Genomic DNA, 25561 nt, shown 5'->3' on the forward strand with positions numbered 1-25561 from the left:
GGGATGGTCAGGAACAGTGAGGGCCACAGTTGTGAATTGTCCTCTTCTGAGAACACTGATTTAATATTGTTGGCCCTGGTTCTGGCAACAATAGAAAGTGGGTATCTCATAGAAAGCATTTGTTCTTTTTGTTGGTTTAATAATGAATTTTGTCTTTCTCTGTGGCTTCCAGGAGTAGGGTGCTCAGTGAGTTCTTTGGAGAAGTTGTCTTCTGGAGTAGAGTCCTGATTTGTCACCTGAAGATGTTTTGGCACAGAAATGTCAAAAAATATGTCTGGCTTAGTTGGAGGAGTAGGTAAAGGGACAGGGAATGGGTGCAAATCCTCTAGAGTGCCTTAGCATACATGCTTACAATGGAAGACAGTATCTTTGCCAACATGGTTCAAAAGGTGATGCAAACACTCAGTTTCAAAGGATTTCTGCCCTGTTTACAGAGAGGAGCAGACTAGAAAGCCAGGAAATTGTTAGAATTCCTGTCTTAGCATCATTTCCTCAAGTTCATATGAAGAACATGAAATTTGGTATCTGGCAGACCTGAGTTTGAATCTGGTCTCTGCCACTTATGGTGCACTTTTAAGGTGAAATTTTGTCTCGGTTGTTTTCTTATGAGTACGATGAGAACCCTAATAACTTCCTTGAAGGGCCAAGGAAAATTAACTTAGGTAATGTACATAAAGCACCTACCACAATGGCTGGCACAGGGCTAGGGCTTTGTAAGTGGTAGCTGTTTTTTGGAGCTACCATTAATATAGTAGTAATTAATGGCAATGATAATAAGCAATACCTTTCTTCCCTTCTTTTGGAAATGGTAGCTTCATGGCTTGTGTGTCCAGTTGTCTTTCTGGTGTGTATGGCAAGGGGCTGTTGACAGAAACCCAGCTGGGAGAGTGTCCTCAGAATTTTCATCACCACTCAATCAGCATGTCATTTGCAGTCTCCTCACATTAATCCCTTGAAATGTACGTACTTGTGTTAGTCAGTTCTCTTTGCTGTGATAAAATACCTGAGAAAACAGCTTAGGAAGGAAGAAGGATTTATTTTGGCTCATGGCTTCAGAGGTTCAGTTCTCAGTCACTTTGGCTCAGTTCTGGGCTCATGTGTGGTTGAGGCAGAACATCGTGGTGGAGCAAAGTGACTTACCTCATAGTGGACAGGAGTCAGAGAGAGAGAGGGGGGATCCAGGGATGAGATCTCTCCTTCAAAGTACACCCCCAGTAACCTACTTCTTCAACCAGGCCCCACCGCCTAACAACCCAGGAACTAGGAACCCATCAATGAACTAACCCATTGTGAGGTCAGTGCCCTCATGGTCCAATCACCTCCCAGTAGCACCACCAGCTGGGGACCAATCCTTCAACAATGAGCTTTTGGGGACATTTCATATCCAAACCACAACATTACTCCCTAGAAGAGTTAATTTCACTAATTGGTTATCTTGTATACTTCCTGCTGTTGAACTTGAAAGAGACAAAAATTTTTATTTAAACAATGGAGAAAATATGATTTCTGATAATTACTTTGGTACCAGTCATACCTGGTGCCCTGGGGTGGTGTGGCTTGGGACATTCAGGAAGATTGGACCATTGGGAAGCTGAGAAGAGGAGAGGCCTGAGGGTCGTGAGGGCCCTAGTACAGAGCGTCATTTTGGATGCTGGGCAGGTGTCCTGTTAGGATTGCTTGTGTGTTGCTGGGAGTTTTTCTTGCCACCTTGTCGTTTGCCGTGAGTTGGCAGTGTGTGGAGGAGTGTTTCCCTGAAGTACTCAGTCTAGGGTACAAAGCACTTACGTCACTTATGTGTACATCAACTTCGCACAACCAAGTGGCCTGAAATGAAGTTCCAGAGAGTGCCTGAAGTGAAGAGGTGGGCTCTTCTCCCCACCTGAGTTCTGAGAAATTGAAAAGAATGGAAAATGAATTGGGCAGATGGATGACCAAAATAGCATCTTCTTTACCAGTAAAACTGATAGGTTTTATACTTGTGGACAGGAGTCCCTAAAATTGAACTCTAGAATTAGACATCTCTAAACTACCCCGTGAGCACTCACATGGACCCCAAGTCTGTCATCATGGGGGACAGATGCACCTGGTACTTCTGTTTGTTCTCAGCTCTTTGCACAAAAAGTGCTCAATAAATGCAGAGTTGGTTGAGAAAATGTATCAGAAGCAGCAGTGAGCATCCTTCTCACTCTCTTAGAATGCAGTGATGTGTTGGTTGTGCTGGAAAATGAAGTCACCAAGGCGAGTGAAATCAGAGACTCTCAGTGTTTGAGGAGCGATGGGGAACGCCACTGTGTTACAGCTGATTAAGCAAAGGCTCTCATACTGGTTGTGAGAGGAGGGAGGCTTGGATGGGATGACCCTTCCATTCTTCCATGTTGGTTACATGGAAGGTTTGGGTGGCATTAGGTGGTCTTGTGAGGGAGTTCCAGGGTGCTATTATGTGATCTTCAGAACCTCTCTCTTTATGTCCTCATGAACCCTGAGGAGGAAGGCATTTTCAAACATTCCTCCATGTCTCACCACTGACTTTTATTCCATGTGTGCTTCCTGAGTGTGCAGGGTTGAGGTGTCAGGCTTGCTTCCACCTGCAGGAGGTGAGACACCAAAAGATGACTTTGTTTCCTTGGTCTCTAGATACTGAGGCTTAAAATGCAGAGGCCTCCTATTCTCTCTGCAGGCCATTTTCTACTACCCCATCATGCTTTCTACAGGCCTGGCTTAGAAAGGAAGCACATTTGTGACTCCTTGCTCAGCAAAGTGAAAGAACAGATCACAGCCAGCAGGGTTAGCATGGTATGAAACAGGCTCAGGGAAAGGACAGTGACTTTGACAAGTGCCAGGAGAGGTGGCTGCCCTTGCCCCGTGGACAAAAAGCAGGAGTCGGCACACACCGGCCAGTTAGCTCTGAGGGCCTGGTGCTGGGGGAAGGCTGTCCCATGACTGCTTCCCCCTTGCTGTATGTGGTGGAGCTCTTGTAACGTCTGTGATCAGAGTTGGCCTTCGTACAGAAATACCCACCACAAAAGCAACACAGTGTTTGGCTTTCATGGGCCACTACTTCTTTTTGTTAAGCTTAAAAATCACTGGTTTTTAATAAAAAAAAACAAACAAACATTAGCTTTCTCTCTTATTCGTTAATTAATGGAAAAGAGTTAACAGAGAAGTTATGATATTACTGTGTGTGTGTATTAAACAGTTTTTAAACATGGAGTTGTCACACTAATGAGTTAGGAGGTCAGTTTGGTAGGTAACAATTAGCACTTGAAATTAAAACAGAAAACGTCCAAGTGCATTGTACTTAGTGCTGGAGCGTTCTGTGTGTTATTGTCGGTTAGCTCTCTTCTCTTGCTAGGAGGTCTACGCTTATTAATTCAAGCAATATTTTGAGAATTCAGTATATTCCAGCACTGCGGAACATGCTGGGGGGAATCTGTGTGGAAATTTACTTACAAAACAAATGATCTTATTTTCAGGGAAGACACGGTATCGGTTTACATAAGCCTTAGCTGTAGCTAACAGAAAACTCCCTTTTAACGACCCTTCCCTATTCCCACGCCACTTCTATTTACAACTCACTAACCAGGATGCAAAGGAAGCAATTCTGTTTCTGTTTAAACTGTAAAGTCAGAATTTCTTCTTAAGCAGGGAAGGGAGAATGAATATTGGGGAGACATTTGGTAGTGGCTTCCACAAACCTCAAAGCTTTTTACATGTTAATAAGCTTGCGTTTCTATTGATGGGAAGCTGGAAGTTTCTGTTATAATTGTTGGAAAGGCCCAGCTCAGCAGAGCTACTGCGTAGAGTTGTGCAGGTTGTGTATCTACTGCACAAGGGCACGCTGCAAAGGGTGCAAACAGGAGTGATGAATTCACATTGGTTTTGCCAGACTTTGTACCCTGCAAGGGGCTATGTCTACCTATAGGAAGGGAAGCCATTATTTAATTGGCAGAAGGCACTTTCTGCTCCGGCCATGCCATCTGCTCACCAAATGGTGGGTCTAGGGTGCTTATCCTGTCCAAGGAGACCCTTTTACTAATTTGCAGGAATGCCCTATGTGGGTTGGCTTTGGCTCAGAGTCAGGGTCTCTGCTAACCTAGAGGTGGTCGTAAGCATTCCACATCAGGTGGGCCTCATTTGCTCTTCTCCTAGTAAGGCTCTGCTCACCTAGTTTTTCTACTTTAAAAATTGTAGAAGTCAGGTGACAAAACCGTGTCCACTGTCTTACCACACAGAGATGTGCACAGCACAAAATTTTAGAGTGTGAAGTGGGCACTGCAGTTCCCTCATCTCTGACCTCTTTGTTGGGCCTCATGTCACTTTTCTTCCATTGTAGGACAGGAAATTAGGGTGATAAATGAAGCTTCCATTTACTTCTGATTTGAAATGGAAAATGAAATTTCTTTTTTTAAATTTCAACAAGTGCATGAGAGAGAGTGCTGTTGCAAAGGATTCAGTTCTTAAACATCAGAATTAGGAGGAGATAGGGAAGTACCACCCTCCCCCACACAGAGAAACACAGAACACAGCCCACACAAAACCCCACTTTATCTGAGGAGGCCAGGTGGTGCTGGCCTGGAAAACAAATGCAGAAGGAAGGAAAATCTGCTCTGAAACTTGGTGGAGTCTTTTATTCTTTCCCTCGCTCTCCTAAGAGAACATTAAAAATTGACCAGCAACAAATGCCCTGCAAGTGTATCTTCAAGTAGTTGTAAGAAAACCAAAAGGCAAAGAAAGCAGAAAGGAGGTTACGCTGTCTATCCTACCTTCTTGCTATAATTTTCTCGCCCCACACTGACAGGTTTAAGGAAATGCCCTCTGTGCACCTTCATGTCTGACCTGCATTCTGATAAGATGGATGCTCCTCTGACCATCCCGTGCCAGATGATCAGCAGTGCTGGGGATAACAGAGAAAAAGGACCAGAATGACTAGAATTACTGAGTTTGTTACGGCAGACACCTGTGTGTTTTCTGACTTCCCATTGTATGGGGATCTTTCTATCACCACAGAAAATAAGCCAGGAGTGAATCTGTCTTTTGTCATCAGGGCTGGTTTTGTTATAATTTGGTATCTAGGAAAATTGGCCTAAATATCAACTCTACCCTTACACCATGCATTTGCCTCTTCAGGCAGAGTGAGCGGTTGGCGTGCCATGGCCAGGTTTCATGCACGCTCCCCCCATCTTCCTGCAGTGGTTCTCACACACTTTATTCCAGGAAGCTGTTGCTTGAGACTCTGCCCTCTGACCAGTTCCCCTCTGCTGCTGGTGGAAGTCAGTCTTATCAGAATTCAATAGGACAGTCTCATTAATCAGGAGGAGAAAGACCAGAAGCCCAAGGAAGCGTTTCCTTTCCCCAGAGGGTCATTTTTCCAAGTTGCTGTAATTCAAAGAGCATGGCCTGAGTTAGGCTTGTATTTTCGGTGAAATGTTTGTTATTCACTGTAAGTGGGAACCTTCCTCTGTTCTCAGGTATTGTGAAATTAACTGAACTACTGCTAATGAAGTCATCTCCCACACAGGCTGTGAAACCCAGTGTTTTTTTATTTTTATTTGTTATAGTAACAGGGCTGTTGACTTCCATGCTACCACATTTATTGATTATGCTTTGAGTACCTGCCAGTGCACTGTGTCCTTTGAGAAGTTGCACTGTAGGTCAGATGTACTTGTTTCTGCAGAAAGTTTGCAACCTCTAAGGCTGGATAAATGTATTAAGAAAACTGAGAAAGGGAATTGACTTAGCCTAGAAAAGTAGATGCTGAGGGGTTTGATAAGAATTCCAGAAGAGGAAAGAAAGTTGAGTTTGGGGACACATTTCTTCATCACCGCTTCGCAAGGTGACGGCAGGGCTAGGCCCAATTGAAACACGGCAGGTGAACCTACCTGTTAACGAAGAATGCTTTCTTCTGATGTAGAACATGTGAGCAGTCTCTGGGTGGGTTTAGGAGGATGCAGTGCTGTGTCTCAGCTGCCCAGCACATTAGAACTCCTGTCTTCTCTAAGCCTGTTCCCCTGCCCCCTGCAGATTCGCTGAGCTTCCCCACGGGGTTCCAGTAAGGATCCTTCTGCTGAGTCATCTGGGAGTCAGTCCCCATAGGAGTGTATGAACTCAGTAGAGTCCTTAAATACACAGTAGGTGCTCAGGAATTGGTCCATATGTTTTTTTTTTAAATCATTTTCATATTGCAACCTGGAAGTTTGAATCAGTAAGGAAGAATCTTTCTGGAACAGTTAGTAAACTGGAACGGGACAAATAAGTGATTTTTGAGATGCTCCTCAGATCTTTTCCTTTAAACTAAAATAGCTCCAAAGTTCTTCTCAATTCTAACGTCAAGGGTAATGCTATGAAATTCTCATATAATCTTTGGGGCATTTCAACAACTAAACACTATCAGATAAAGGTCAAATGTAATGGATCATATACTGAATTATACCCTGATAAATTACATTATAATGAGGTTACAAGGCACAAAGTATGTGTATATAATATCGAATAGAGACTTGAGCTCTCCAAAGAGAGAGGGGGCAGGAGGAAGAACATGGTGGTGTTATGAGAGCAATGACCTTTCGGCTTAGCCAATCCTGGTTGCAGCCTGGGCTCCTTGGACATGAGGCTAACTTTGTTGGCAATGACAGCTTTATTCTGCTCTCAAATATTGTTCATCTGGTCCTGTGGGATGAGAACAAGGTTTAAATGACTGAACATTAGCAGATAGAGAAGAAAAACTGTGTCAGAGAGTTCCAGTGTCCCCTCTTAACTCCAGCCTGTCTTAGGACACCTTTATTTTGAGGGGTTCTCTTGTCCCATTCATTGTGACCACATCAGGACCTCCCAAATTCTGCAAAATGCCTAGGAGGGAATGGGGGAGAGCAGTGCAAAGAGAAGGACTTATTTTCTAGAAGGGCAGTTGTACCTTTCCCTTCTCCCTCCAAAGTAGACAGGCACATTTTATTCTTGTACCACCAACATATCCCACTTCCTACTCCTTTTTTGCCTCAGTGTGGCTTATTGTAAACTGATACCCCACATCAAAAAATGAAGTCACCCTTTACTGAGTTCCATGTGGTGAGATTTATGTTATTTTTAATCCTCTTGGTACTTTGAAAGATAGCGTATTGTCTCCATTTTACATTGAAGGAAATAGGCTCAGAAAGGTTAAGTAGCACAGTCAAGGTCATACAAGTAAGACATGCTAGGATTTGAACTTGAGTCTGCCTATGTGCAAAGCCTGGGCTCTTTCTGAAAACATTGTTCTCCACTCAGTGCTGGCAACCAGATGCCCTGAAAGGCTAATGTTACCCACTATCTTGTGGTGTAGACCTTGGGTGGGTTCAGGTCTTCATTAGAATGTCCTGGAATGTGTGGCTTCTGTGTACAGTAGACAGCACTCAGAACTGTGTTTTGGGTCATCTTTCCATCCCCTGCATTTAGTGCAGAGCTTTCTTATGTTGTATGTGCTTAAAACATGTTCATTGAATAGGGCCATGTTTGAGGTATCGCTATGATCAAGAGCTATGGTTTTCCTGCAGGAGCCTCTAAAGGTTCAGCATCCACAATGGTTGACACGGTCATGTTTACAGTGAGAACAAAATGGTACATAGAACAAAAGTCAATCAACTCTCAGAGACTAGAGGTGTGTTTTGGCAGAGGTGGTCAGTGAAAGCAGGGTTTGTTCTCGTGCTTCTGGTGTGGGCTGGCTGCAATGTGTTGAGAGCCAGCCCAGGGAAGCAGTCTCAGTGAGGGGGCCTCCTGGCCTTGGAAAATGCCACTATTGCCTGTGCAGGACAAGTGTCACTGCCCTAGAGAGTGTGTCTCTGTTCCCTGGTTCCATCCTGGCCAACCCAGGTCCACCTTCTGCTGGGTGTACGCAGAGGTGCTCACCACTCAGGGTCTAGAAGGACCTGGAAGCCACTTTGCTCACTGCTTCCCTATGCCCTCAGGTGACACAAGTTTATCCTACTTACATATTTACTGTGTTACAGATGCATTGAAGAAATGCTGGAGAAATGCCAGAGACGGGCTTTTATTTTTAACATTTTTTCCTCAAAATATGTTGCAGAAGTCCTCCTTGTAGCCATTACTTTCATTCCTTCCTTCCTGAAATATTTGGGGAATATATAACCAGACTTTGTGACTCTGAATGTCACCTTCCTCCACCTCCCTGGCCTGCCTCCTACTGTGGCATCAGTGTAGTGTGTGGTCTTGAGGTCAAGGAGCCCAGGGAGTGAGGAGGCCTGGAGGGAGGGGGCCTCGCTCACCAACTGCAGACTATTTTCAGACTAGAATAATTGAATGCTTTCTGTCCCAGATTTTTGGCTGAAATAGTAGAGCCGCTTGCTGCGAACCAGGGTGTCTGTGCCTTCCCTTCTGCACTTGAATGTTCTTCTGGGCACCTTGTGTCCTTGAAGGGAAGAAGATGGCTGTGCAAAACTGATCCAGCTACTGCCACCTTCTGCTGCCCACAGATGGATGTGCCTCCTGCCTATCAGCAGGTCTCTCTGGTAGCTGCAGACACACTTGCAACTGGAGTTCAGTGTAAAGACCCATTCACTCCTGTTTCCTGCCATCCAGCACCACCCCTCCCCACTCTGCTGCTTTCAGTGCTATGTCTCCACTGTTTCCTTACTCTGGATGGAGCCACTGAGGCTGAGGATTCACAGATGATCCACCAGAACCAGCTGTTAGCTATTTTTCTCCTCTGTCATCAAAGGAAAAGTCAAGGAAAGGTGGCTTCTAACTTGGAGAGGGTTCCACAGTCACCTGACCTCACTGCCTGCCACCTATGTGAGTGACAGAAGGTAGGATCCATCTGTTTGCTCCACTGTGACTAGATCACACACACACACACACAATTAGCAGGTAGGAAATTTATTTTTCAGGACACACATAACCCACCATCACAGGGAGGATTCTGGCGCTAATTTAGATGCAAATGGAATCGCCCAAGTAGAGCTGATCACAGAAAGGTCAGGGGTCTGTATTTCACTCCTACACATCAAGTTAACAGGCTGCTGCAGCTGTGGGCATGGAGGCTGTGCTTGGTTCTGACCTTAATTTTTTTAATATAGCCTTGACTTTATAGAAGGGGAATGTGACATGTGCTGTCACCTCCTCCACCTACCTCCTTTTTAAAAGAAAACAAATTGTTCATTTGGTCCATTTCTGCGATGCTCGAAATTCTAATAAAAAAAGTAAAAGTACATGGCTGGAGCTCTTAGGCTAAGATAAAAAAGGACTAGGTTAACTGTAAATTCACTTGCCATCCTGTTTAGGAAACTCAGCTCATTCTGTATGTACTTCAGCAGGACAGACCCTATGTGGGTAGAGCCCAGAGGGCAGGAACTGGGATGAGAACCTGAGGATGACCAGGTGGCACAGGCCATGTGAAACTACTACTATAGGGTATCTCAGGTGTTTTGGACTGCTTCTCACCATCAGAAATGTGTTTTGTACATTTGCAGATACATTTACAAGACATATGAGCAAAACACACACATGTGATATATTGTATTACGTGTATTTCAAGCAAAATAGATATGCCTTAATTTCACACAAACAGTACTAGCCCGGAATACTTGCAGGGTATGCTAACATTTTCAGTTGGAATCTGGTCTAAACCATTAATGAACCAGTAAATTGAATTTTCTCACCTGCTCTTAGGTCTCAAACTATACTTTCAAAACACCAGTTTAAGGGATTAGGGAAGCACTTACATGAAGAAGGAGCCAGGCCAGGGCTACAAGAGGCAGGTGGAGAAAGATTTATCTCAAAGGAGGACTAAATTGAGCTTGACAGTAAATTGAGTACCGGAATCAGGACTCCATTGAGCTGAAAAGCAAGCCCATCAGAATGTCTAAGCAGGTGTGTTCTTCAGGGTAGTGGCCCTCACCGTGTCAAGGGAATAACTTTCTTTAGGCTATCTCCACCTTTAGTATGAAGTAACATCCTCATGCTGTAATCTGAGTAGAAGTTGTTACTGCATACAATATGGTACCAAGATTTAGAGCCTCAGTGACTAGTAGTACTTCTATGTAGGTTTATGCTACCTGCAGTTCTTCATTGATAATCATCTAGAAGACTGAAAGTCTTCCTTACGTTCCAGCTGGTTGTCCTTCATCACTGGAACATGAAGCGCTTGCTGCTTTCCTGTCTATCTAATACTACACTGGGGCGTCAGTGGAAGACTCCATTTTGCATTCTGCACGGCAGAGCATCTTTCCTCTGGTGGTTTCCCATCAGCTTTCTAGTGATCACACTTAGGCTCTGGTCTCATCCTGGCTAAGGAGGCTGACTATTTAGGGGATTAGAAGAAGTTTCTGAAGGTATGATAATGGGGCAGGAGGAGATTTTCTGGGATAAAAGATTTCTAAAGGCTCTGTGGATTAGGTGGGAGAAGAGGTGGGAAGAGAAGAGAGCCATGTTTTCCTGGTTAGGGTGTTAGCTTAAGGCAAGTGTGACCTCAAATTATGGAGTTTACAACTTGATATTTAAGGGACTTGGGGTTTTAGCATTTATAACATGTTATGTAAATGCTGCCCCTCCAAGTGCTTTCTGAAATCCTCTTAGCTTATTAATGACAGCTTTGATTTCTAAAAAGAAATAAAACCTTTTCATTTCTCCAGCCTAGTGTAGTCAACAAGAGATGTTTAATGTCCTGCTTTCATGTTAGCCCCGGAGGCTAAGGACTCTTTTGGGCTTCTGAGAGATTCATGTCAGGCCAGTGTGACTTAAGGGGGAGGGCTGATGTCACACTCTGGGATTCTGCATGGCATGTCAGTGCAGCAGTGCTCAATGAGGTTGAAATGTGGTGTTAAGGAAGCTAAACACATGGCCAACATGGAATAATTGCACTATCATACAGTTTTATAATGATCAAGATTGCTAGGGAAGGGCTGGGATGTAGCTTAGTGGAAGAGTGGTTGCCTAGTGTGTGCGGAGGCCCGAGGTCTGATCCCCAGCACTGCAAAAGAAAAAAAGGAACGGAAAGTTTGTTAGCGAATTAGGCTTTTGCCTATCATTTTGGATTTTCTGCTAAAGAGGTCAAGTGGATGTGAGCAAATGGACTCCATGTTTGGATTGGTTATGAGAGTCATTTCCCCCTTAGCTATGTTCAGCAGCATCAGTTATTTTGGAGGTCTTCATGAAAAAAATACTTAGGGCTAGGGCATGGTGGGGAAGCTGAGGTAGGAGGATTTCAAGTTCAAGACCAGATGGGGCTGCATACCAAGACCCTTTCTCAAAAAACCATGGGCTGGGCATGTGGCTCGGTGGTAGAGCACTTGCTTAGCATGTGCAAGGCCCTGGGTTCAATCCTCAGCACTGCAATAATAATAATAGTTTATTACTATAATTATGAATTATAATAATGATGAAGATGAAATTTTAAAAAGAAGAAAAAAATAGTCTACTTTCCAGACCTCAGGACATATGTAGAGGTTGAGGAGGGAGGGATTGAGAGTTGAGTTTACCTCTGGCAGATGTAAATCACTAGGTTGCTGGGGGGCTTTCATTCCTTGTAAGAAAGACCCTCTGATTGCCAGGCTTTGTGTACTGCACTGAGGTGATTAGGAGTGGACCTCCAGGACAGTGTTAGAAGGGCCCTGTACAGGGGACTAGAGAACGTCAGACAACACATACAGAAGCAGCTGGCTGCAGAGCAGGGGCAGCTTATGAAAAGCACTATTCTCAATGTAAGTGTAATTAATTTATTTGCCCAGGGTTGAAGCTTACCTGTTTCATCGCTATATTTGGGCTACGGAGAACCCTTGCAAGTGATCAGATGATGGCATGGTGCACTGAGCATTTGGGGCCAACACCGAGCTGGGGGAAGGGCGTTTGCATTCCAATGCTGTGCGGTGGGAGTGCTACAGAGTCTGAAAGAGTGAATTCACATGGGCTTTATCAACATACCTTGTTTAGAATAAGGAAAACAGACCACCGATGTGGTGATATTGGATCCATCTATCCAGAGCACAGCTGAGCACCAAGAACTTTTAAAAGTAATTTAAGCAGCCAAAATAGATACTGGCAAGCCTCTCTGCACAGATGCATCCATGCAGGGCCTATCTGCCCTTGTCTAGCAGATCTGGACATCTGGTTTCTAAACTGATCTGTGGGCTTTGAAAGCTGAAAATTAGGGAAGGCAGTATAAAAGGAATGGCACTGTAATGGTTAGACAAAGTGAAGCTGACCCTTTGAAGGGGAGAAAGAACGAAGATGAAAACTGGAGAGGAAGAGATGAAATCACTCAAAGTATCACCATCTGCTTCACCTGGAATCAAGTGTGCTGGACTCACGGCAGAGGTGGGAGGCATAGCTCAGAGTTTAGGGTGCTACTGGAACCTTTGGTGATTTTGCACATTGGAGGATGGATGTGCAAAATTTGAGGGTGGGCAGATTGATGACCCTGGTAATGACCTCTAGTGTTCAAGACTATCTATAATACTCTGCCTTAAGGAGAGTACAGAAGCATAGACTACCTCTTAAGATACTCCCAATCAAAATGTTTAAGGTTCAGATTTTTATGCTTTGAGCGTCAAATCCTTAGCTCTTTGAAAAACTTGACTCCTCAGAGTCTTAGTCACTGAAAGACTGACGTTTTACAGCACAGGTAGAAAATATTAATTTGTATTATAAAAATGTTGCAGTTCCTTTATTAAGCAGTAAGTTCTTATAGCACTTTATAAATAACACTTTCTGTATATTACTGAGTTGTAAAAAACTTGGCTTGAAGCTCTCCAGAAACACATCTGAACATCTGTAGCACTTGGTGTCTGTACTTCTCCTTTGGACTTTATTATATTATATTATCATTTCATTTATTATAGCTCATTTTCCCAGACATAAATATGTTCATATGTTTCTGGATCCTTATGCGTAGCAGATCCCAATAAATGTTTATTGAATGACTAATAATGAAACAAGTGATACACTTCCTAATTAATCCTTTTAATAATCTTCCTCCCGTGTTTGATTACACACTAAACCTTTATGGCATTTGATGATTAGAGTTGCCAGACCCTTGAATCGCTTCTTCCCACCTTTGCTTCTCCACCCTCACTGAGTTAAAGGGCGGAAGCACCATGAGGCACTGTGGATATGGGCAGGTTACCGGCTTCAGATGAAGCATGCAAGTATTCTTGATGGGGTCGCTGCAGTGAGGCAGGGGCCTTGGGAGCTTGCGTGGCAGCACAGAGAAGGTGCTCACCTGTGCTCACCCTGTCGTTGGTCTCAGGTGACTGTGGAGGAGGTCATGACTACAACTGCGTACCTGGACCTTTTCCTGCGCAGCATCTCTGAGCCAGCACTACTTGAGATCTTCCTCCGTTTCATCCTGCTGCACCAGCATGAGACCGTCCACATCCTGGACACTCTCACCAGCCGGATCAACACCCCGTTCCGGGTAAGGAGAGCCCCAGAGGAAGGGCGCTTGCAACCCAGATTCCAGGAGAGCTTGCTTGGGAATGGAAAGATGCAGATTCTCTTTTCTTTTTCTTCTTGCAGCTGTTACTGTCTTTCTATTTGAATGCAGATACACTATATAACTTTTTATTCTATCAAGAATCCTCTGACAGGGAGATGGTACTACCTTTAATAGGACATTTGTCTCAAAAAAAATGAAAAAGCATTAAAGGAAAAAATATTCACTTAATGCTCCACCTACCAGCAGCAGTTGACATTCATTCTTCTCAAGTGCACATGGAGAGTTCTCTAAGACAGACCACATACAAGCCCCGGTAAATTGTAGATCTCGGAAATCAAGATCACACAAAGTATGTCCTCTGGTTACAATGGATTGAAATTAAGAATTATTGACAGAAATTTGGGAGCTCCACAAATCTGTAGAAATTAAACAACACATTCCTAAGTAATGAGTAGGTCAAGCGAGGAATCACCAGGGAAATGAGAATTTACTTGGAGATGCAATGACATGGATAAACCTGAGAATGTTATACTAAGTAAAACAAGCTGGTCACAAAACACTTGATTCCACTCATCTGAAGTATCTGAAGGAGTCAGACTTATAGGAGCAGAGGGTCAGATGGTGGTCACCATCAACCAGAGATGAAGAGGGCTTCTTCATTGGTTTTGGGTTTCAGTTTTGCTGAACATTGCATAACAATGTGATGTGTTTACACTACTGAATGGTATACTTGAACATCATTAAGATGTTAAATTCCATGTTATGTGTCTTTTACCATAATATTTTTTAAAAAAGAATAAGTGATATCAGTTCTTCACAAAATCTTCCAAAAATAGAATGAGGGAACACATCCCAGTTCAGTCTATGAAACCAATGTTATCCTAATTCCAAAACAAAGATGTTATAAGAAAAAAAAAACCTACACACTAATACTTATTATGAATATAGGCATATACTTTCTTACTAAAACACTAGTACCTGGAATCTAGAACATATGAAGAGGATTATATGTTCTGATCATTTGTCAAACCCAGGATTGCAAAGCTAGTTTAAAATCTGAAAATCAATTATTATATCAACAGGATAAAATAAGAAGTCTTATCATTATTTCAGTAGACACAGAAAAATTGTGTGACAACAATCAGCATGATAAAACACACTCAACATACAAAGAATAGAAGGGAAATAACTCCCTCCATCTGATACAGGGTATCTACGAAAAACTCGGTGCTAATGTCATACTTAATGGTGGAGAAAGATTTTCCCCTAAGGAAAGGAGTAAGATGAGAATGTGTACTCATCACCAATGCTATTCAACATAGTACTTGAAGTACTAGCCAGGGATGTTAAATAAGAAAATAAAAACCACCCGAATTTGAAGAAAAACCATCTGCATTTGTAGGTGACATGATCTTTTATGCAAAAAACTAAGGAACACACTGAAAGGCTCTTAAAACTCACAATGAGTTCAGTGAGGTTGCAAGATACAAGATTAATGTATAAAACCCAATTTTAATTCCATATAATAGCAGTGAGAAACCCAAAAATCAAATTAAGACAGGTCCATTTACAACAGTATCAAAAAGAATAAAATACTTAGGAAAAAATTCACAAAAAAGTGTAAAGCTTATACTGCAAAACTATAAAAAATTGTTGAAAGAAATTACAGAAGACCTAACTAAAAGAAAAATATCCCATATTCATAGACCAGTAGACTTCATATCATTAATATAAGAATACTCTTCAAATGGATCTGCAGATTTAACGCATTCCCTATAAAACTCCTAGCTGGCCTCTATTGAAATTGATTTCAAAATTCATATGGAAATACAGAGGACCTAGAATATCCAAAACAAACTTTAAAAAAAACAATTGGCTATCCACATACAAAAGAATGAAGTTGAGCTCCTACCCCAATATACAAACATTTACTCAAAATGGATCAGAGACCTAAATGGAAAAGCTAAAACTATAAAAGAAAACACAGGCGTAAATCCTTGTAGCCTTAGCAATAGTTACTTAGGTAAGACACCAAAAGCATGAGCAACAAATGAAAAAACAAATTGCACATCATCCAAATGAAAAAGTTTTGTGCTTCAAGTAATAACATCATGAAACTGAAAAGACAACCCACGAAATTGTAGGAAATTTTTGTAAATCATACATCTGATAAAGTACTTGTACATAGAATAAAGAACTCCTACGACTCAATTATAAAAAGAAAAACACACCCTGCTGAGCCCCCTTGACAGTGATTTGCAGGGTTGCTATGGCAATAGGTAAGGATACCTAATTGAGACCGAGGACAGGAGTTTTGGGGTGGTAGTACTGTGAGAAAGAATAGAAAGATTTCCAAGGGGAGGTGGTGCCTTAGATGCCATTAAGAATACGTGGGAGTTTGTCTTGGAGGAGGCAGGAAAAGCCATTTGAGGTAAAGGAACAGCATGTGCAGTTGCTTGGAGTGGGACAGAAATGTTGCTTCTGGCTAACTGCAAGTGTATGACCTGCCTTGAGCAAAAGAGATGTTTTGGGGCAGGTCAAGTACAGCTATTTCTTTACAATACCATATGGACTTCGTTGACCAGGTTTTTAAGCCAATCAGCCTTGAAGACAAACTAACACTACTTAAATGGCCTGTAGATTGATGAAAGCTTACCCTCAGAAGGTACAATGGTTTTAGAATATACCTTTGGATATATCCCCTATTTGGTAGTGTATCTTTCCAGTTTGGAAATCAGAGAATGAAAGAATTTGTGGTGTTTTTTTTTTTAATGAACCTCTTACAGAAGTGTATTATCACACTATGGGAAATGGAACCAAGGAGAAAATTTGGCCCCCAAATCGAAACAGGTTGTGTGCAGTTTCCTGTGAGCCCTCTTATATAAATAACCAAGGTCACATTTGAAAGTAACTTAGAAGGACTAATTACTGAGAGGGAGAGGGGGAAGGAAATGGGGAGCATGTGTATTAGGGAGCAGTAGGGGGCATATTTATCTAGATCTTTAAAAGCTGCAGTAGGGTCACAGGCATTTTTGTAGGAGGATAATTCTGCATAATGATATATTTCCAGAAATTGGCTTTCTAACTAACTCCTGTGGGAGAATGGATATCCTAAATGCATAGCGCTGTGCTTTTAATCAAAGGCTACTTTATTTTGTGATTCTGACGTGTTTACCATCTGTGGGGAGTGGAGTTGTCATCCTAATATCTGAAATAGAGCATGTGCTGATTCTTCCCAGCTGTGTGTGGTGTCCCTGGCGTTATTCAGAACTCTTATCGGTCTACACTGCGAGGATGTGATGTTGCAACTAGTTTTAAGGTGAGTTACCTTTTTTTTGGTTTTCTTTAAAGAAAATTTCACTCTATAGTATCACTGTTTTATTTTACTTTGTTATATAAGCTAAGTAGGGGCTATGTTTCTAAGGAAGAGCATTATCAAGTGTGTCAATTCTGTTTTTGTGTTATTTCCCAAGGTTAATTTTTATTTTATTATAAAAAGTTTTTTTGGGTGGATCATATGCATTATATCATAAAAATGTTCTTGGAAACAATAGACAGAATGTTGGAAATTTTTGAGAGTGTTATGAAAGCTCATAGAGCTCGTGGATGGACTTCTTTTTCCTGAAGGGCATTTTTTGGGGACCTTTGTTGCTAAAAGCAACTTTTCCAAATATGAAATGCTGTTCAATGTAATTTCTTTGATTTTTTCTTTGCCAGTGACCCACACCCAGGGTGCACAATCCCACGTGTGTGTTTCAGTTGAATTCAGTGCATAGTAAGAGTACTCTCAGTGTGCAATTCAGAAGGGAGGAAGCTTGGAGCATGGGAACCGACAAGGACTCAGGTGCAAGGTGGCAAAAATATGTCCTTCAGCAAAGGTTTCACTAAGCGGCTGGCATTTGAAGAGGGGTGTTGAAAGTTAAGGTGGAGTGCTAGAAAGATGATCATAGTTTGGTAATTCAGGTAAGGAGACTTGGCACCAAATCCTGTCTTGGCCCAGCTGTGCCTGTCTTCCCTGTGGTAAGCGTCTGCTTTTGTGGAGGAAAGCGGTGATGCTTTATTGTTAGCTCAGGCTTTGGCTGAATCCCAGTGTAGAACTCTTGAGATGCTAGGCTAGACCATGGTGCATTCTTCTCCTTCTTTTCACCAAACCCAAGTCTTAAACTTGGAAATCACTCCTCTGATGAAACCCACTCCAACACTGCTGAAAATGGAGCGAGGCAGAATGCAGGCCCAAAGCTGAGTGTGCTAGGCCTTAGGAATTGGTATACCTGCAGGAAATAGCACACTGGGAGTGAAAACGGCTGCCCTCAGAGCCCTGGTGCCAGTAGAAGGACTGTCTCCCAGTTCAGGTCACTGGGCCACAGTACAATGTCATATGCCTATTTCCTGACCTTTGTTTTCATCTTTTCTGTAAGTTGAAACACTACTATAAGCAAGGCGGGATACGGGTTGAGACTTTCTGTCCCCCCAGTTTGGGCCAAAAGTATAAATATGCTCATTTTTCCATGCATGTGTTTGTGTGTGTGTGTAATGTTATTTTCTCTTAACGTGCACAAATGTTTAACAAGCTCTATGGCTTGGGGCTGGGGTAACAAGAGGAGTGCAGGGCTAGGACTGAGGAGCCCCAGGGGACAGGTGGCCCCTGGTTGTCCTTGTACTTCCTACTGGTGGTGCAGAGCAAGAGAGGCAGCCAGCATCCCGACATGGCATGCCTTCCTTAGTAGAAATAAGGGCAGGTGGAGCTGAGCGCAGGGGAAGAGGGGAGGCCTGGGCTTTGAGGAGTCAACCCTAGGGTTTTTGACATAGTGGCGACTACTGAGGAGGTGTAACAGCATTTCCAAATAACTGGCTCTGGAAATGTAAGGGGGTGTCAGGTGCCATCTAGGGACTGCAGCATTGGCCTCATTGTCTAGGGGCTGCCAGAAATGCAGATTCTCAGGCTCCTCTCAGAACCTCCTGAATCAGCAGCTCTGGAGACGCGCCCAGGGAGCTGTGTTTTAACAAGCTCTCCAGAGGACTCTGATGTACTGCCAAGCGTGAGAGTCACTGGATGGTGCGGGATGCGCATAGCATCCCATAAGAGGGAACAATTTACAATGAGCTGAAAAAAGGCCAGGTATGGTGGTCTACACCTATAATCCTAGCTACTTGGGCAGAGGATTGCAGTCCCAAAGCCAGCCCATGTAAAAGTCTGAGACCCTATCTAAAAAAAAAAACCAAAAAACAAAATGGAAGCAAAAAGGGCTGGGAAAAGTCTGAAAAAGTTGGTGTCATACCATGGAGAGCCTTACAGGCTTGCCATTTATGGAAAAGGCTCACCTATGAGATTTTTAAGTAAAAAAGAGTTTTTGAACTTTTTCAGATGAGGTCATTAGTAACTAATCTTCAGGCATTAGCAGAGAACAAATGTGATCATAAAGGAGCATGCTGGGTAGTCTGTCCTAAAAGGATTACTTTAGCTCCCCTTTGCTCTATTGGCAGACAGAATGCATTAGTGAGGCCACAAAGAAATCCAGCAGAACAACTTGGCTAAGCCTTTTTTATTGCCAAAAAACAGGCTTTTGCTCCAAGGTGGGTAAAAGCTGATTGTATTTAAATGTTAAATTCTTAAATGCTGCTCCTTTGATGGCAAGAAGAGCAGCTGTTTACAGCTGTTTTACCAGCGCACAGACATACAGATGCCTGGCCTTGCTTGGAGGTGCACAGCTTCCCCACTGGAGGTCACCAGGGCAGGTTTGCTTTCTGGCTATTCAGCGACCTTTACAAGGGGCGCTCTGGTCATCTCTTGTCTGCTCACAAAACAGTGTCTCTTCTATTAAAAGCTGTCCTCCAAAATGGCCTTAGCCATGGCTTCGTCTGAGAACCAAACCTTGTACCTACTTAGGATGAAGAAGTCGGGGCTAGGCATTCCTGTACTGGGTAAGGACTCAGTTCCCCAAAGTGCCTGCAGGGCGTGTCGTCACAGCTCTGAATGAGGTAATGCAATTGGACTGCCTGGTTCTAGGCTCTCTGAGCCCGTTTGCTTGTTTCTCTCATGGAAATGAGGGTGGTGAGAATACCATAGTCTGGTCACTCTTCACTGGGTGTGTCCTCTATTTCTAATTCTACCACAAGAGACTACTGGTCCCTGCTCTCCTTCCTCTGAACTGCAGATCTGACACCCCCGTTCCAGTTTTGGAATATGCTGCCTCACAAGGTTGTTGGAAAGACCCACCGTGGTATCACCATGGAAATGATACAAAAGCCACACAAACTTCAGGGAGGGGAATTTTCTAGAAAATATATTTAAAACTCATGAAAACAAGTCTTTTCTGATTCAGAATCTGTTCTCGAAGCAAGAACAGCAAAAAGTCTTCATTCTTCTAGTCATTTAAACTTCATTTTAAGGAACATAAAAACTAGATTGACAGTCTGTCGTTTTGTTTTCGCCTTCACTGTGGTCATTTGAATGTAGGTGATAAACGTGTAGGTCTGAGAGTCCTTAGAGCAGTGAGGGTGAACTTATGTGATAGTTAAATAATAACCACATATCAATTTCTGTTGTAACTCAAATACTCTTAAATATTGACACTTCATAAGATATTCTATTTGTACCTGACCTAAGTTTCTTTCATTTGGCAAAATATCAGAAAAGCAAGTTGAAATAAGATACCCTGAAATAGGATATTTTGATGAGCAGAAAACCAAGGAGAAATGGCCCACCTCCCCAGGCATGCCATGTGATAGGCCAGGGGCAGGCAGAAGTGCTGACAGGCAGTGAGTGACAGCCACCACTCCAGGAGCTTCCTGGCGTAGGTGCAATGGAGTTGCTGTTACCATGTTGAGTATACTGGTTAGGGTTGTGAGCTACATTGCCTGGCAGGTGCAGACAGAGGCTGTTTTCCTTGAAGAAAGGCCGTGCCTCCACTTCCACAGCATTTCCATCTTGCATAGGAGCTGTTTCGTTTTTTACCTCACTGTAGCAATAATCAGTAAGTGTGCTTTGTCATCAATTGTTTCAGGAGCGGTGGCTTATTCTAATGAGTGATAGCCAGGAAAAGAGGAAACAGACTCAGACTTGTAGAGGTTTGGGGACAAAATGAAAACAGGGATGACAAGTTGGATGGTTTTTGTCCTGCTGTGTTGGGGTATGGCTTTGAGTAATCTGGATGTCTGAAGTCAATATTTATGAGTCTCTGGGTTATTTTGATTTCCTGAACTTGAATAAACTCTTCAAACAAAATGAATATAGTATAAATAAAAGATAGCTTGATGATGAATACCTGTACTAAATGCCTAAGTGATTTTTCTGGTATTGACAGCTACCTTATTTTGATATTTGACATCTAGGGAGCATCCAGAATTCATTCTATTCCTTTTTTCCTGGAAATGATGGAGAGACAGAGGGCTCAGGCATGTTTTGACTGCTTTTCTCCATGATGTGACAATCCTCCAGGAAGGATGGCTTTGACTCCTGAGGAGGTTATCCATTTGAATGACTCCGCATTTCCACATTCACACAGCTCTCTTTTAACCGACAGGGGATCTCCCTTCATTTGATTTATTCAGAGGAAAATCCTTAGTTTCTGCTGAGAGCTGGTATTTGCAAAGTTGCAAATTGCCAATAACTCTTTATTCTAAAAGAATTTCAAGCTATTCACTGGTGATATTTGATAAATAGTTTTATAAGCTTTGAGCCAGGGTTCCATTTTTTTAAATACTTCAAACAAAGAGTACAAATCTATGTATATCAACTTAAATCATGAAATATGCTTGCTTTGAACTGCGAGTAGTAATTGAGTTCCTGCAGTATATAAAAACATTGAAGCAGTTTATTACATAAATAATGAATGACCAAAATGGGGACACAAGTCCTTGTACTCTGAATTCCCCTCAGCCTCTCCAGCCTCCAGGAAAAGAAGAATTCACATCAGCAACTACAGGACAAGTTTCCTTGGGTCTTACCTGGGCCACCTCTTGTCAGACCTTGATCCCCGACAAAACAGCAGGTACCACCTCCAGAATCCCTGAGTGAGGGCTTGTGAACAAGTCTGTTTCCTGCCACTGTTGTCACAGCAGTGTCTGCTGTGGGCTCCTCACCTGCTCTGGCCCCTTTTGTTGGTACTGCCTCATCTCCATCCCTGGTCACCAAAGCATCTCTGCTTACAGAGATCTTGGTGAAAGAGCCCACTCATTTCTGCCTGTTGCATCCATCCTTCTCCTACAGGGGTCAGATGTGGGTCCCCAACGATGAGCCAGGAAAAGCTCAGACCTGCCCCCTTTCCCATGCTGCTCTCCTCCATCTTTCCTTTTTGTTCCTGTTGCTCTAGGCTTTCATGAAACTGAGCTCATGAAAACAGATGCCACTGTGTCAGGTGTGACTGATAGGGTATATCTGGTCATTAGTGACAGCAGGTTGTGTGTAATGCCCACTAGGATGGGGGAAGGAGATGGGACCCCCCCACCCCTTACCTAACTACACTAGGTATTTAGATACTTGATAAATGGTTTGACTTGGAGAGGAGCTGAAGGTTAGACAGCAAGTTAGTCATTTTATACTTGAAAAGTATTCTTAAAATCTTTATTTAAAGTACCATGAAGGGAATCGAATGGTTTTGACTCAGGCTCCTGGAGTGGATTGGCCATTAATCTAAACAGGTTTTCCTCATTTGGATCATCAGGAGCTGTGGGAGACGGCTCCATGTTTACAGGGCCCGAGACATTTCCTGCAAGCTGTGCTTTTTGTATTTTCATGGGAACCTTAATCATTGCTTGTTTTCTTTTGTACAGCCTCTTTCTTGAAAGCCGAATGCAGAAACAGAAAACATTCTGGTTTATGAAAGGTTGTGATTGTTCTCATAAGGGCTCAGGCTGCTCTTGAATTTGCTCCTGCACACGCATGCAACACTTGGCTCTGGCAATGGCTCCTTTATCCCATTTGTCCCATCTTTGTTTAAATAAACAGTGTGGTTTCTTTTCCCTGATAAGAAAGTGAGCCATTTAAACACACTTCATTCTACCCACAGAGCCCACTGAGGGGCTCCAGATGTGTTAGGTTTTCTTGTTTCCAGATTCATGGTGACCAACCAATGGAGTCTTGTCTGAATGGGGTTCAGTGCTCCTTGCTGAGTCCTTGGCCACCATATTTCTTCCTGGTCCTGGTCACCCATGAGAATAGAAGAGGTTTACACTATGGAGTGGTTTTCCTGCCTTCATTCAGTGCCCACCATGAGCCAGTTTTTAGGACAAAACTACTGAAGTGGGTCTTTGGTCTGAAATTATTGTGATACATGGTAATGGTGCTTTAATAGTGAGCACAGTGGAGGGAGAGATGGGCTCTGCCTTGGAGTGGGAGTTGGGAGGCCTTTCCAGAGAAGGGGGCATTGAAGCTGGATGTTCAGGCTACATTTGTCAGACAGAGCAAGGGGAAGGCACAATCCAGATGACAGTTACAGTGGGTGTAAAGAGGAAATGAAGAAGAGATGGGGAAACTCGTGGAGGTTAAATTGGGAAGGCCAGGAATTGCTATGTAGAGGAGAGAAGGAAAGGAAAGACCCAGCTGGCTGGTGTGCTGGGTGGATTGAGAGGGGGAGATTATGCTTTACAAGGTCAGTCCCCCCAGTGGTTGGGGACATTGCAGAGACTGAACACTGGCTCTTTTTGTCATTTTAGGTATCTGATCCCCTGCAATCACATGATGCTGAGTCAAAGATGGGCTGTGAAGGAGAGAGATTGTTACTCAGTGTCTGCAGCCAAGCTGCTCGCCTTGACCCCTGTCTGCTGTGCCAGCGGGATCACCCTGACGCTTGGGAACCAGGAGAGGGATTATATCCTCTGGTCAAAGTGTGCACATGATGGCTCAGGTGGGACACTCTAGTGAGGACCTTTAAACCCTGGGGGTGTGGGTCTCTCTGGATAGATGGGGAATGGCATAGAGTCATCCTATTTCTTTTGTGAATGGCTGCTTGGGGTCCTTTTCTGCTTCATAAGTGAATCAGTGTTCACCTAAGCACCCAGCTTATTTGCCCCAGACCTTTATTTTATATGGCCTTCCTAGTGGCTTCCTCAGCATTCAAATGTGAAAACGTGTACTAACGTGTCTTCTAAGACTCGTGGAGATGCTATAGCAAAGATAGAATTTGCATTTATTTTAATTTTCAAAATGACATTTGAGGATTGTATGCCTATCAGTATGATACCATTATAAAACTTGAAACTGATGATATGGCAACATTGTCTGACCCATTTGATTGACATAGTGGGGCTCATAAACACTGCCTTTACAAAGGGCCTAATATGTCCTATTTTGCTCATTGTAATTCACCTTGTAGAAGTAAATTTAAGATGGCCATCTCTACCAACCCCTGTCCTCTAGCAAGCACCTGGAGCTAGGGGGCAAATATTTGTGTATCTCTGATGGTCACAGGACTGCTTCAGTTCAGGAATGTTCTGTCTGTCCTGTGACCGCTAGGAAATGGTCCTGGTGTTGACTGCAGTGTTCTGATAGCCTGTCCAATAATGTCATTCTGTCTAGCCAGCCACAGTCCCCTTAGAAAAAATATTTTTAAGAGCCAGGGTACTTTCTAGGGTAACATTTATGGATAAAAAAGGAGCCAGGCTACTTAACTAATAAAATATTAGCATACGTAATATAAAATTAGTTTTTAGAAATTAAGGTTATCTTACTGATTGTTGGTCTTTGGATAAAATTAATTTATGTGACCAAATCTTTTAAATGCATTTTCCTATTAGGCAAACCAGGGTGGATACCTTATATTTCCTCACTCAAAAGTTATTTTTAAAAACGTATTTAAAAACTGTGTCTTTCTGAATTTACTATGAAAGTCATTTCAAGAATGAACCTGTGGCTAAGCTTGCTTCAGAATTCAAGATGCAGTTTAAACACGTGATTGTCCAAAACCTACCAACTTCTTTCTATCCTGAAGAGAGTAGTATCCCCATTTTACAGATGAAGAAATGAATCAGAGAGGAATTGATCTGTCAGGGCTATATAACTTGTAGAGTCTCTGGGCTCGTATTCCATGTTTTTCTCTATCCTACTTCTGAGGTTGCCTCACAGCAGGTAAATGCCCTAATGATAGATTACGTAGCTAGCTAGTTAGTGTAATTATTGTACAGTGGGTAGCACCTAGGATTCTGACTCCTGACTCTGCCACTTTTTTGGGCAAATTACCTAACCTTTCAAACTTTTTTCCTTATCTGTGAAATAGAACCTAGCCCAAAGGGTTGTTCAAGGCTAACAGAAGACTGGTGTGTAATAAATATTTCTAGTGGTAGTTGTTGATGTATTTTTGTTTAAAGTAGGTAGAGATGAACATCTTCTGGCAGTAGAGTGTGAAATGTGAATTCTGTGTGCCATATATTGAAAACTTATACTCTTGAAGGCTCTACCTGACCCAGTCTGGTAGAGATTCTGATCATGAAGGGGCAGGTGGCTCATTAGAGGTGTGGCACTAAATGAGAATGAGGGTTAGTGTGAGGTGTCCAGTGCTTGAACAGTGACCCTGCCACAGTTGGGTTGGGTGTTCTTCCATCTGTGAGTGAGTGAGGAAAATAAGGGTCTCCCATATAGAAGCATAAGGAGGGTAAATTTCAGTAGCATTGAGAAAAGGTCTCAACATTCTACATGTTTAAGCAGTGGTGGGATATAATTTTCTTTGTCTGAATCTTTTAAAAAACTTCCTTTGAGGGAAAATGTAAAGTTAAAAGCAGATATTTTCACAACTATTTCAGTAATGAGGGTGTAACTTTTAACGCAAAAGGCAGTCACATGGGAACACAGTGTAATCTCAGGTTAAATGACTGTTTTGATTTGACCATGACTTAATGTTGAAGACCATTTGATGATACATCAACATCCTGGTAGTCTCCAGGAAAGCTGAATGGGTTACTTGGCGTTTCTAAAAACCTGTGTTTTTTTTTACATTAAACTTGGTTCTCAAAATCCAAGGGGAAACCTGCCTTTTACTTCAGCACCAAAGTAAAAAACTTCAAGATTACCCACTCTGTAGCAGGTACTAATACACACGTTAGGTGTGTGTATTACCTAATGGTGTCCTGTCATCCTGAGAAGTGACTCTGATTAGCTCTTATTTCTTTAACAACTGATGTCAGATAACAATTTTCTGATGGTTGTCG

The 25561-nt window shown here is 42.7% G+C and overlaps 1 protein-coding gene across 6 annotated transcripts in view; it reads left to right on the forward strand.

Annotated features, from left to right (window-relative positions):
* Positions 1 to 25561, forward strand: part of Fhip1a (FHF complex subunit HOOK interacting protein 1A) — a 221584-nt gene that overhangs the window by 176766 nt on the left and 19257 nt on the right. For all 6 annotated transcript variants that reach the window (XM_074041280.1, XM_074041278.1, XM_074041283.1 and 3 more), the window contains 3 exons: positions 13232 to 13399; positions 16660 to 16739; positions 23075 to 23265. In XM_074041280.1, coding sequence (XP_073897381.1) covers positions 13232 to 13399; positions 16660 to 16739; positions 23075 to 23265 — 439 coding nt within the window. The remainder of the gene's footprint in view (positions 1 to 13231; positions 13400 to 16659; positions 16740 to 23074; positions 23266 to 25561) is intronic.

Source organism: Castor canadensis, chromosome 9 (assembly GCF_047511655.1).
Source record: "Castor canadensis chromosome 9, mCasCan1.hap1v2, whole genome shotgun sequence".
Taxonomy (NCBI): domain Eukaryota; kingdom Metazoa; phylum Chordata; class Mammalia; order Rodentia; family Castoridae; genus Castor; species Castor canadensis.